At 34.9% G+C, this 13941-nt stretch overlaps 1 protein-coding gene across 4 annotated transcripts in view; it reads left to right on the plus strand.

Annotated features, from left to right (window-relative positions):
• The window catches only part of LAMA2 (laminin subunit alpha 2), a 323287-nt gene that overhangs the window by 155571 nt on the left and 153775 nt on the right, over positions 1 to 13941 (plus strand). For all 4 annotated transcript variants that reach the window (XM_048937148.1, XM_048937150.1, XM_048937149.1 and 1 more), the window contains exons 13-14: positions 7767 to 7868; positions 8382 to 8596. In XM_048937148.1, the coding sequence (XP_048793105.1) occupies positions 7767 to 7868; positions 8382 to 8596 (317 nt within the window). The remainder of the gene's footprint in view (positions 1 to 7766; positions 7869 to 8381; positions 8597 to 13941) is intronic.

The following is a 13941-nucleotide window of genomic DNA, read 5'->3' on the forward strand; positions in this document are numbered from 1 at the left end:
GCTTTCTTTGAAATATATGATAGTTGCTTAAATCCACGTTACGCCTTTTGGAAGAATATTTACAAAATACCATATGATGAAGTGCAGAAAGACAACAGACCTGAGAACATTTAATCTCAGCAGAACTTGTACCTACATGCATAAAACAAAATTCTTGTTTTAATAATCACATTCACGCTCCCTATTTTAACATTCCTCATGGTTTATGACTTCCATGGAGCTTATGTCAATGTAAGACCAATGTTGATACTTTAAGCAACTTAACCAGGGACTTTTTCTATTAGAAGACAAAGTACATAATTTATTAGAAAATATATTCCTTCTAGTCTAGAAATTGAAGATAATGAACCTATAGGAACAGCTGACAATAAGTGCAAACCTGAATTGTCTTCCTGTAAAGCAACATAATTTTTCTGATCAAGTGATTTAAGGAAGAGAGACATTTTTTGTGTTTTTCCTTTTTTAGGGAAATAAAACCTTAACTAGTATAATGTTAAAAATAGCACACATGAATGTGAAAACCACAGAGATCATAGAGCTAGATTATCCTCATTGTGATAAATAGATTTTCTTTTTTTTTTTTTTTTTGGCCAGTTCCCGTTAAGGCAAATTGAATTGATGGAATAACTTATTTTCAGGAGGGTTCATGAAGAAACGCCATTTTCCCTTTCTCACTTAGAAACCAGCTCACTTGTCTACTGCCTTTCTTTTTTCTCTCTCATCTCAATGGCTTGATTGTTCACCCTCCCGCCAGCCTTTTAAGAATAAATATATTTTCTTTATGGAAGATATTATGTAAGAAATATAGATAATCCAAACATTATGAAAAAAACAAAACAAAGACCACAAACCTGCAAATATTTTCAGAGAACCTTAGGATGATTTGGGGGCAACAAAGTTGTTTTGTTTCTTAGATTTAAAAAAAGCAGCACAATTTTGTAGTTTTCAAAGATTAACATTTATCAACTTTGTGAGCATATATGCAATCTTAGTATATGTGAACACATTGCCTCGAGAAAGAATAATATGCTGATTACCATGTTTGGTGATAGCAACTGCATAGTTATTTTCTTGATAAAATAAATAACGAATGACAGATTTTAACAACACTGAATTTTTTCAATTCTGTTTTAAAGCATGTTTAGTAATTAAGTGCTGTCTGTACTGTTCAGGAAAATATTTGATCCTGGAGTAAAATAGTATTAAAATTCATTGCTTTTGTGTGATACTTACATATATTTAGTTACTATTAAATAGCATGAATCATGCATTTCTACTAACATCAAATGCAAGCTTTTCCTCTAAAAGAAAACAGAGATATTTTTCAAAATTATGTTAGTTTGTCATGAATAAGCTTAGCAGAAGAAAGGCTGCAAAACTAACAAGCCAGTAATGTAGCAATGAATTTAATCAAGAGAAAGCATTGACTACATAGTCAAAATCAACACATTCTAATTGACAATAGAGCATTTTCAGGAAAAATCACAGGAGTTCTGATTCACTGCTTTGTTTTCCATGCTTTGCAAAACCAAATCAAAATACAAGGAGGTTTTTTTCTTCTTTTATGATTAGTGTAAGTGAGTTATAGAGCATAAAGACATGTTTATACAGATCTATATCATTGTTTAATACTCACTGTTTTTTTTTACTGCTTTTATTTTGATATGTGATCCATAGAGGTCTCTGTGATATTCAGAGAAATACTAAATAAGAATGTATTATTATTGTGTTATTATATCAAAAGATAAGCCACCTCTGAGAGAGGAGAGAATTGGCTTTGCATATCGCTGCATTTTGTTAAAAATAAAATAATTTGAAATACTGATATATTTACACACCACTTCATTCAAAATCTCCCATTTTCAAAGTTAAAAACACTGACAGATATTAAAAGTAGTATATCCTTTCTGCTGGAATAATTTTGCAAAACTAATACTGCAGTTGCACAACTCTTTTGTACTTGAAATATTATGATATGTTTCAATTTCTTATTGTATCCATAGGTGCTACTTATGTCATATGTTGCTTTGAATTATTTGTGAGCCATCATTGTGGTACAGTATTGCTCATTGTAATGTTGCAAGTTAAATAGAAGGAGGTAGGAAAATCCCTTTTGGTTAGAAAACTGGCTAAAAATTAAGGTATTTTTCATTATCTATTGAAATAACATTCCTAAGTATATTCCTTGATGTTTTACAAACACAGAAACAAAAGACTCCAAGAACACTTAGAGCCTTCGTATAACCAAGAGATAGTATTTAAATATTTATTGTTGCTAGTTGCATTGCTTGAGTTTTTTCAGTAGCAAGTCAACATTTTAGGAACTATTCATGGATTTTTATTTTAAGATCATCATATTGTTGCATGTGTTCAACCATACTGGATACAAATACTGATTGCTCATTAATGCAATAGACTGAGGAAAGTATTCTTACTGAGGTTAGCTTTTAATTTTGTCTTGAACACTTGCTCTTGTGTTATACTCCTGCTTTTTTGTTTTTGTTTTTGTTTTGAGTTATCATTGCATGCTGGGATTTTGTTGCCATTGAAATATGAGATTTCTTTAGTTTTGCAAAAGTATGCAAATTCTTGTACTTGGTTAAATATTCATGGAGGAGTACAGCCAGAGATAGGAGAGTAAGGGCTGGTCCCTAAATCTTAATGGAATTGAACATTGATGTAAATGTTCTCATTAGTGTTTTATTTTAGTATTAGAAGACGGAATTTATTGATTTGTCTACTATAATTATAGTGTATCCCTTTGGAAGACTATGAAACTGGAAGGCGAACATTTAATCAGTAAAATTAAGAATTACTTTTAGTTATGAGACTGACAACTACAAGACCAGAAGTAAACAGTCTTAATTTAGAAACATTTGATGGGGATATGTTATTTAGAAACGTGTCTCTATCAACGATTGTCTGAAACATCTACACAGTGAAAGAATAAGGAGAATTTTTGTCCAGACCTATATCTTTAAACCATTCTTTCCCTGCTAAATTAATGCCTATTAAGATTAGAATAGCTGTTGTAAAACTCAAGCCATCTACTGGTGAGTTTCAATTAGCATTTTTTTTCTCTCTGCAGTTTAACTGTTTTCAGATAAGAGAAAAATTCTGCAATTTTAATGAAGTACCTGCTACATTTTAAAAAATATATCCCTTAATGATGATAGTCAGGGGCAGACACTTATCCGCACTGCGAGACTTCCAAAGTCTGAGTCTTGTTACCACAGTAGGTATAGGTAGTAAATGTGCATGAAATATAGTTACCATGTCCCTACCAGAAGGATATGTACCCTCTTTTATATTTTTGAGCCCTTGATCAAGTTACAGCAGCTTAGGGAATAGTAATTGGGAAGGCACAATCACCAAACAATATTTGGTCATATGGAAAGCAAAGTAGGAATAAGAAAATAAGTAACTTTTCTAAGGTTATACAATATGGTTACTATGGTTAAGTAGCTCTTAAAAAAAAAGACCACATATTACACATTTTTGAAGGCTTGTCATTAGCAAAGTCAATTTTAGACCTCAGGAATGATTGACCAGGCTGTTCTGGGGATCTTTAGTGACGGGAAATGACAAGTGTTCAAGAAACCTTTACATGTTGTACTAAGAAACATGGTTTAATGGGGAAATATTGGTGATAGGAGGATGGTTGGACTGGATGATCTTGGAGGTCTTTTCCAATTTTGGTAATTCCATGGCACCTGGGAATGGTGGTAGGGATTTGAGAATTCATAGGGTAAATGTCTACATTCATAAGCACATTTCAGGAAACAGCATATAACCTGGTTGTACAAGCCTTTAAATCACTGTTTCATTATTTTTTTTCAGTACTAATTTCAGAAGGAGCAAGTTTTCAACATAAGTGGCAGCACAGGACTTATAGGAGAACTGCTGTCCTTCTGTTCCTGTCTTCTTTAAGAACTGAGATTCTATTGATTTTTCCTTTCAGGAAAATGGTATCACTAAATGTTTTTATATTCTGCTCTAAACACAGTGGATTGTTGAATATTATATGGATGTCTATTTTTTCTTTGCTTCCAAGTAATGTAGTCTAGTTCATCTAAAGAGGAAGAGACCCAGAGTTAGTACATGGTAATACTACTATAGTATATCAGTAAAAGTGAGACTGGTCTAAGTTTATAGGTATAATTTAGAAATCCACAAAGAAGAGGCTTTCTTTTTAATTAGTTAATCTTTTCCATTGAAATTATTATTATTATAGCAGGTACATAGAACTGAAGAATTGTGTATGATTTTAGTTGAGCTGTGTTGCATGTCACAAACCATTTAAAGCAGGAAGAGCCTGGAATTATCTTGAGATTGTTTCAGTCATGATGACAAGAGTCATCCACAACAAAAATTTTGCAATGCTCATTCTAGGCCAAGAAGCAAAAAGCAGCAAGACAAAACTCAAAAAGCTTTTGATTTTCTGATTACTCTTGATTTACGAGAATTCTTGCCAAAAAAAAAGGGATGACTTATGGAACAGACGTTGGAATATACCACCTTTAGCTTTCAGTGTCCTTTTTCTACTTACCTTTCAGTTATTTTTGAATCTGAATGTATCATATTTCTCTGATGGGGACGAGGGAATTCTTTCTACTGCTAGTGAACATCAGGAAGCACTTCTTTATTGTGCAGATGATGGAGCACTTTCACAGTTTGTGGAATCTCCTCCTTGGAGATGTTCAAATACCATCTAGACATAACCCTACACAGCCTGCTCTGTGTGGCCCTGCTTGGGCAGGGAGATGGACAAGATGGACCCAGAGGTCTCTTGCATTAACCTGTTAATTCTGTGGTTCTATGAGAAGAAGAAAAGAAGAGGCTGTATCTTATTATTTATACAGTCCCGGAAAAGAATGAGTTGGAAATCTTATAATGTTTTTTGCCTATTTTGTTCACTTTTCTTTTTAAGCTAAGCCACAACTGTACTATCATTCAAATGGAACATTATTATTTTGCTCCTTGCTTTATCAGACCAACATGAAGACCAGATCAGCGAAACATAATTAAATACCATAAATTTACAGCAAGCCCTTGTTCCTAAAGAAAATAATAATCTAGATGAGAGCTGGATTATCAGTGGAATATTGCATGAAACCTAAGTAAATTAAATTAGTAAGAGCAGGCTTTTGGCCATTTCCTGAAGTTTGTGGGCTGGTTAAAAAAAACACATATGCATTTAGAGCCATCTGTTAAGATGGTAAACAGTGAATTCACCACTTGGTCAAATTATATCATAGTGACACAGATACCAATCAATTTTGGACTAAATTGGCTGGGGGAAAAAAAAAAAAAAAAAAGGCTAGGAGATATCTTTCTCTTATTCTAAAGTATTTCCTACATATTGTCAGACCTAGTGTTCTGGTAGCAAATCTCTCTATATTTGCTGAAATCTGTGTCATAAAATAAATGTGTACCTAGAGAGTTAGTGAAGGTGAAAGAGTCCAAATAAACTTTGACATTTTATTGTAACTCTGTATCGTGGAAATTCAAGAAGGCTAGTAAGAAATGTTAAACTCAATGTTATATGATTTTTTTTACCTCCAAGCACTGCATCTAGGGTTAGATATTGTCACCAAGAATATGATACAGACACAGAAAGACTAAGAATTCATTTAATTTCTTAGAACAATGACAGAAAGCAAAAGAACATTCACTGATATATCTCTAGGGTAAAAGGATGTTCCCTCTCCTAACCTTGATTTACTATCAGCAACTTGCTGTGGGACTCCTTGATTTTGTATTCAGTGGTACATGTATTAGCATTTCCACATGAAATGTTTTGCCCATTAATGTTTGTAATTTTTTTTCTTTTACTCTCTGCTATTTTTTTTTCCTGGTAGCATTTGTTCACTTGGCATCGTTCTAATGCCTATCTATCAGATATTGTAATAGCAGAGTTTGTATTTCCAAAAAAACATGTCTCTGCTCTATTTATGTATTACAGATGTATAGGTGTAATAAAAATATTAACTTTCTTTCTAATGTCTGGTTTTGTGTAAGTCTAAATCTAGCTTAATATATTTTTGCTTTTGAAGGCATGAGGTTCCCTTTATTAGGCCAGAGAGCAAAGCCCCTTTAAGCTGTATCTCTTGATACACAAATGAAACTACTTTAGATATAAACAAGGTGCACGTATTTGGTTTTAATAACAAACCTATCATGTAACCATTTACTCATCTTTGAAATGTACCTTATTTCTTCACGTTTTTTAGCTATAAATACAAAGTGAATTGGTTTGAAAGTCCTCAATTTGTGTTTCATTGTGTGTAAAAACATTTTGAATGTAACATGCATGGTCTACTGTTGCCTCAGTGGCATTCTGGAGTAAATCTCTTCCAGTGTCAATGGCAAGTTCTGCAATCTGTTTGAAGATGGAATTTTTAGTTTTCTGCTTCTGTTTTAGAAACTGTATTTAATTCCAGGGAATAACGATTTGGAGTCAAGTGCAGTTGTATACCTGTATCTCTTCCTATCAGGAATTTGGGACAATTGCAATTTCTTTAGTAATAGACTTCCTTAAGCAGTATGTTTTCTAGGGACTAGCATAATGTATTAAGAGGAAACAGGTGGTGCAGGCTAGTAGTAACAACTTTCTTGAGTTATTCAAACAGAAGGGGGTTGAAGAGGTTGCGTTCTTTTAGGCATCTGATACCATTCTTTTATTATGGAAAGAAACACCTTTCTTCCTTCAATTTTATCATCTGTTGAAGTCTGTATGTAGGTTTCCATAAATGTCAGTTGCCTATTTTACATAGGTTCTGTGTACTTCTTTTAAATATGTTAGATTTTTTTTTTCCTCAGTTAGCTAGAGAGATTATCTTAGTTAATGTTTTGTTATTTGTAATTTTAATGAGTTAGTTGGAGTTCAAATACTCTGTATTTGAATCTGGTAAAAAAAAACAAAAAAAAAACAAAAAAACAAAATATAGCCCTTGCAACCTCTGATTTACTAAAATGCCCCCCAGCAATAAACAAAAAAGGCACTGTTTTTTATATATTGAACACTGTCAAGTCTGCAATAGTTTATTTGCAGCCTAAAATTAATTTGCATTTTCCATTTTTTCATGACAAAGCTACTGTCAGCAGTCTGCTTTTGAGTGCTAGAAGACCATACGAAAACTATAGTATGACTTGATATAGTCTGGTTAATGACCACTTGCTCTGAAAGATCAACTGAACTGATGTGAAAGCCTGGAACATACTTTTAAAGTAAATTCATTTGTCTCCAAGAGGAAAAAATCTTACTTTTTTACAGTTCATCCTAAAAAAAAACATAAATAGATTTATTTCTTCTTTGGCAGTTTGCCCCACCAGCTGAACTGAAGTTATTTTATCCTTTAAAGGTGGCTAAGGTTGCTCAGGTAAAGGGCCAGACTAAATGAGAACAATCTATCTGAGGTGTACTGAAAACCTAATGTCAGTGTCAGGTGGAAATTTGCATAGATTTCAGGTCTGTTTCTGATGACTTTGTTAGTGTGTAAAAGTAATTTGTATTCTTCAGTAGACACTGAGGAAAAGTGTCTGAGTGTGATTTTGAGATCCTTGAGGAAGAAGGGAATGGTCCATATAGCTGTAATCTGTAGGTGTCTGCCTATGTTTGTTTTTGCACCAGAAGTCTATTTGCTGAAAATGCTGTCACTAAAATGAATTTGCCCTCAAACAGTTAAAGCCTTTTAATTAATTAATTAATTAATTGGAGTTTTTTTTGTTTGTTTGTTTGTTTGTTTTTTTTTTGTCCTTCCTAGGTAACAGCAGTTGGAGGGCTTCTGAAATTCACAGTCTCCTATGATTTCACAAAGCAAGAAGAGGCAGCTCAATTGATGATCCAACCTGATGTCATCATAGAGGTAGTGATTGCATTTTCAGCCACCAATGGAAAAAAATATATAAGACAGAAAGAAGAAAAGATTACTTTCCCCTTCTGATGTTCAATATGAAGCCTGCTGATTGAGACCCACCACAAAACTTCAGGGCTCATGTAACTTAAGCTTATTTATTGTATCAGAAAATCATCATGCTTTAAAGAATTAAAACTTCCTGCATCTAAAGGGCTGCCTACCAATATTGGCAGTTGTTTATAAAACTGTATTCTATGTGACTGACTGGCTGAGATAATACTTCTATGTTCTTTCAACAGACCTGTTCTGTGCAGCTCATAATTGTGTGAGTTTATTTGCACTGACTTTGTGATTAATCAGGCAAGCCCACTTTGGTTTATGAAAGACTAATATTATTCCTGATGTTCATTATTCTTATAAAAATATGTATTATTTAATAAAACCTTTACCTCAGTTGATTGCAATAATAGATCTTTTTTATAATTTATTTCATATATAAAAATCCCTTATGTCTCTCTCTAGGGAGGAGGTGATTTGAGAATCAGCACTCCAAAAGGCAGAATTCACTTGCAGCCTTCTGAAGTGCATACTGAAGAAATTGTGCTGAAACCAGAATTTTTCTCTTCGCATGGCACTGATGTTCCAGTCAGCAGGAAAGAGTTCATGACCATCTTTGCAAACTTGAAGAGGATCCTCATAAGAGCTACATACAGCTATGGGATGAATGCCATCTACAGGTGAATGGCGGAAATGTGTCAGTGTTTCAGGCAGTTTCTCAAAATACTTGATTTTCCTCTCTTCAGAGAAAAAAACAGGCCGTTAAAACAGGCTTTAATTTATTATCATTAAATCCATAACATTTACTCACATGTTCAGTACCTTTTTTCCTTTTGGGTATCAGCTGTGTAAGAAAGTGAAATCACAAGGACTGTTAAAATGCGAATAACAGGTCCATAAATGTGATTATTTTGTAAATACTGCAATTCTCATGTGCACAGTAGATCATGGAATGCAGTGATGACATGGCCAAATAAGAAATTGTATACTGCTTATATATTGTTTTCCATATTTAGTAATCACAGAAGGCTGCATTAACAGTGGACTAGAGAATAACAGTCTAAACCTCAAAGCTGGCCAAGCAGCTAGAGGGGAATTTTGGGCTTTTTAAATGAGTACCACATGCAGAAGTGGTTATTCCCAAAGCTGTTCCTTTGATTTATGTCAGTGTGCTGCCTAGACTGCTTAAAACCGTGATTGCATGTGAATTCTTTTGAGCCTTCTGAAAAAATGAAACGTCATAAGAAACTGCGTAGTTGTTCTATCTCAGTGGCTACAGTGTGGTTGAACCTATAAAGCTCATATTGCATTTAAAATTTTGATGAGTGCACATGCAAAATTCTTGTAAGCGCAACATTCCAGGTTGGCTTAAAGACCTGATACTGTAATTGCACTCTTCTCTAAACATTAATAATTAAGCGGCATAAATAATACTTTTTAAAAGATGTGCCACAAAATAGATTGTGTAGTAGCTTTCCACTTACAAGTTATGAGACCTGAAATGCTCTTTAATACAGACATCACTTGATTCTGTGGCATGAGGCAAGTTGAAAAGAAGGGAGTTGATAGTATTTTAGTGGATATTTGTTGAAATAATAGATACAGTTCTTGCCATTGAGAAATGTTTTAAGCAATCCAGTAATCATTTAAATGCTTAGGTAACTAAATACATCCTAAATTGAAGGGCAGTTTTTGTTAATAGTGTGTAGCTTTCTTATTTGAACTTCGTCATTATAAATTTTTTTTGCACTGCAGAAAGAATTCCCTTTTCTTCGGGTTCTTTCCATTTCTGTGGCTTAATAGTGTGAGTTATATCTCTATAAATAAGTTTGCAATTCATCGCAGTCTTGAATTTGAGCCAAAATGATTCCTAATTTGCTCACTTGGTCATCAGCTTGAACTATTGCAATCCAATTTGAAGACCCTACATGTCCCAGAACTTTCTCACCCTGGTGTTCAAGGGCAAAAAAAAAAAAGAGTATTTAACAGAATTTTCTAAATTAAGATTACATGAACAATTTTGAGGTGAATGATAGTGGCTCTTATGTTGTTTTGAATGAGAAGTGTATGGTTAACTCTGGGCAAGAAGTTTTACTAAGTTTTCCAGGAAGTACAAACTTCATCTGTCAAGGGTTTACATACATATGTATATTGACATTTGCGCTATGATGAGAAAAGAAGCTCTCCTGCAACAAACATTTTGGCTAAGCAGTTTAAATGTGGGAAGAGTGTACATTGCTGGACATGTACTGGCTTCACCTTGCTTGTACTGTTGAATACACCAGTGGACATGGGATGGTCAGGTCAGCACAGCTGTGTAGAACTGGCACAGTCTGTAGTTTGTACCTTGTAAGGAAGAAGTGGCAGACCTGTCACTGTCATGTCTGGAAAACCGTGTGTTGCCTCCTGCACACCAGACTACTACTTTAGCCATTTGGCCATGTGTGTGGTACTTGTAGTCTGTCATGTAGTCTGGCTCATGTACAGCCTTTTGAACCTTTTAGTGATGTATTATTAGTAACTTGCCAGAAACATGTCTTGAAAATATTCTTTAGGAAAAGCTCCAGGACTTACCTATAATTTGTGCTTTGCAGGTTGGCGGTGTCATCTTCTAGATATAATGACATTACACTCTGGAATGTTGGTCCATTAAAGACGGTGATTTAAAAGAGGTTCAGTGAAGGACTAAGATAATTTTGGGGAGTGCCTTGTTGGCTAGAGACGGTTTTACGTTATTGCTACATCTAGCAGTCCCTCTGATGCCTTTTTATTTACCAGAAAAAAATGCAATGGCAAATGCATTACAGAGATTTCCATCAGCATGAACAGAAGCCTCTGTAAATAGTTTGTTCTAAAGTAAACACATTTTATTGACTGCTGCCAGGATGCTCATTCCAGTTAAGTGGGGGATAAGACTTGAGCAGGTTTGAGCAGTGGACCCAGGCAAACCTCATGAGGTTCAACAAATTCAAATGTAAGATCTTGCACCTGGGTTGAAGCAAACCCCATTACTAATACAAGCTGGTAGGGGATGAAAGTATTGAGCACAACCCTGCTGAAAAAGAACTGGGGGGTATTGGGGGATGGGAAGCTAAACATGAGCTTGCAGTGTGCCCTCACAGCCCAGAAAGCCAACCATATCCTGGGCTGCATCAAAACAAGCGTGGCCAGCAGGTTGAGGGAGGTAATCCTGCCCCTCTACTTTACTCTGGTGAGGCCTTATCTGGAGTACCGCATCTAGATGTGGAGTCCTACAGGAGAGACATAGACCTGTTGGAGTGCACACAGATAATGGCCACAAAAACAATCCATGGAGTGGAGCACCTCTGATATGAGAACAGGCTGAAAGAACTGGGACTGTTCAGTCTGGAGAAGAGAAGGCTGTGAGGTGACCAGCCTCACAGGAAAGAAGGGGACACGCTCTTTATCAGGATCTGTTGTGGTAGACCAATTAAAGAGGGGAGATTTAGGTTGGATATAAGAAAAAAGTCTTTTATAGTGAGGGTGGTGAGGCACTGGAAGAGGTTGTCTATAGATGTAGCTGATGTCCTGTCCCTGGAGATTTTCAGGGTGAGGCTGGATTAGCCCCTAAGCAACCTGAGCTAGCTGTGTGTGTTCCTGTTCATTGCAGGGGAGTTGGACTACATTACCTTTACAGGTCCCTTTCCAATTCTAAGGATTCTATTACTCTGAGATTCCAAGATCCAGTTTAAGATTCCAGTCATAACCAAATGAATTGGATTCTTCACCTTCAGTATCACTGGAGGAATAATAAATTTGCCTATTTGAGTGGGGTTTACTGTATGGAGTTAAATTTCTGAACAGTACGTGCTCCTAGTCAAATGATGTAATGGCATCTACTGAAATCAAGCCCAACTTATGGTCAGCACCTGTAGGCATTTTGCTGATCTTTAGTGTATGCTCCAGCTCTGATTTCTTTATTTTCTACTTGAGTTTAACTCATGCTAAAACATACCAGACACAAAGCTGTTCTCATAACTCTAATATTATGAAAAACAAATATTTTCTCATTATTCTGTCCCCTTAGCTCAGCTAAGGGTGAGCTCCAAATGAAGACATTTTTGCTGAGGAAATAGATTGAGCATGTTTTAGAAAATATTTTTGGGTAATTTTAAGCTTAGAAAATTGCTCTATGGCACAAATAGAAATCTTCCTCAAACGGGCTTTCATTTACATTATCAAGTAGGATATACAAAAATGAGAATACAGAAATGCAGCAATCAATTTGAAAGTGACTCAGCTTCTGGGTTTCATTTGAGAAATTTTGCTCATACTTGACAGATCTTCCAAACTGTTGATATTGAGTCCATCTATGATAGAAGCAGCAGGCCAAGACAACTCTCTTGTATCAAGTTGTTTAATCTCATGTTGTCTGTGATTCAAGAATGTTTAGTAGCAATGTTTCTTTAGGTTTAAAAGGCAGGGTGGCCAATAACAGTAACTATTGTGATGCCAAAGGTAATGTAGAATTGATGGTAGATGCAAACAGAAAGAGAGAAGGAATGGCAGAGGATTTACTTCCATATGCAGAGTTAGGTTCAAGACAAGTGAGCAATGATTGGGTCAGTACTTCTTGTGCTTTATGTACCTAATGTGATTCAGATGCCTGGCACAGCAGACAGTAAACTGCTGATACTGCCTGAAACATCCCCTTCTCTTTTAATCTTGTTTGTTTTTAGAAGTCAACAGTTGCCTGCTGACAGTAGCAGTCAGCTTAAATATTTGGTCTCGACTTTGAATCTCACATTGTTCATGCATCTCCAGGATCTACTGTCCCATTACTGCCAGCATGATATATTTCACTGAATGTAGAATGGCATCAAGGAATCAAAACTGCAATGTCAAAATGGAAAAAAAAAAAATCATTGTATCTTTTTTCAATGTGTAACTGTTAATGCTAAAAAATGTTAAACACATTAAAATCCCATTTAGCAATAACAGAACCTAATGAAAATTGGAACAATTCAGTGAATACAAATGTGGGATAATTCTGGATGGATGGTTTCTGTGTTTAAATGCTTCTTTTTGTTCCAAGATCTGTTACTTGGTGAGAGAGACCTCCCTGTGAAGCTAGATAGGAATAGGCATCATTCTCTCCACAGAGTTTCAAGAATCTTTTCCAGAGGTTCTAATATTAACAAATTAGATTTGCGTTTCTTACTGCATAATCTCCAGTGGTAGTCCCTCCAAAGCCTAATTATATATCCAGTTATCACAACATTTGTTTTTCTGAAGTTCCTGTTTGCTTTATGCTTTTCAAAGGAAATGATTACTTTTTAACAAAGTTCATGTGGTGATAGAAATATATTTTCTGTGAAAAGATACATTAGAAAAAGACTTTCATGTTACTCTGGTAATCAAACAATCTACTAAGATTGGTAAGTGAAAGTTTATTTTTTGTTTAAAGAGGAGAGAATCTTAGCATTAATTCCTTTAGGCAATAAGTTTTTTATTTTATTTTAAACTTTTTTTTCCCATCATCCCTTTGCCTAAAATTATATAATGGAAGTTACTAATTTTAGGACTAATTCCTACTGCCATAAATAGTGGTGATATCCTTGTTAGGTTATAAGAATTGGAAACATAAATAGATTATGATTCTATAGTATGCACCGAGCAGAAAAATCTCCAACTGTCTCTTCTTTGTCATTTGGAAAACTAGTAGGACTAATGGTAGAAGATCTTACTCCATGTACGTAACACTTAGATCCTCCTGGACAGAGCTGAAATCTTTTTTACAGAGGCTGGCTCTCCAAAATAAAAAGACCTTATAAGCAAAGATAAGTAATGTAGTATTTTGGAAAGTTGGTGTAGTGTTTTAAAAATTTTGAAGACATTGTTTGGTGTCAAATTCTTTCTATATACAGCCATAATACAAATTGCAACATACAGCTTGCTGGGCAGGAATAGCCATCCTTCTAACAAAATGCTGTGAGACTTTAAAATCTATTTTTATCAGTGTATGCCTGACCATGGTCTCCCTCACATGATAGCCAAGAATAGT

This window comes from Lagopus muta, chromosome 2, assembly GCF_023343835.1.
Source record: "Lagopus muta isolate bLagMut1 chromosome 2, bLagMut1 primary, whole genome shotgun sequence".
Lineage (NCBI taxonomy): Eukaryota > Metazoa > Chordata > Aves > Galliformes > Phasianidae > Lagopus > Lagopus muta.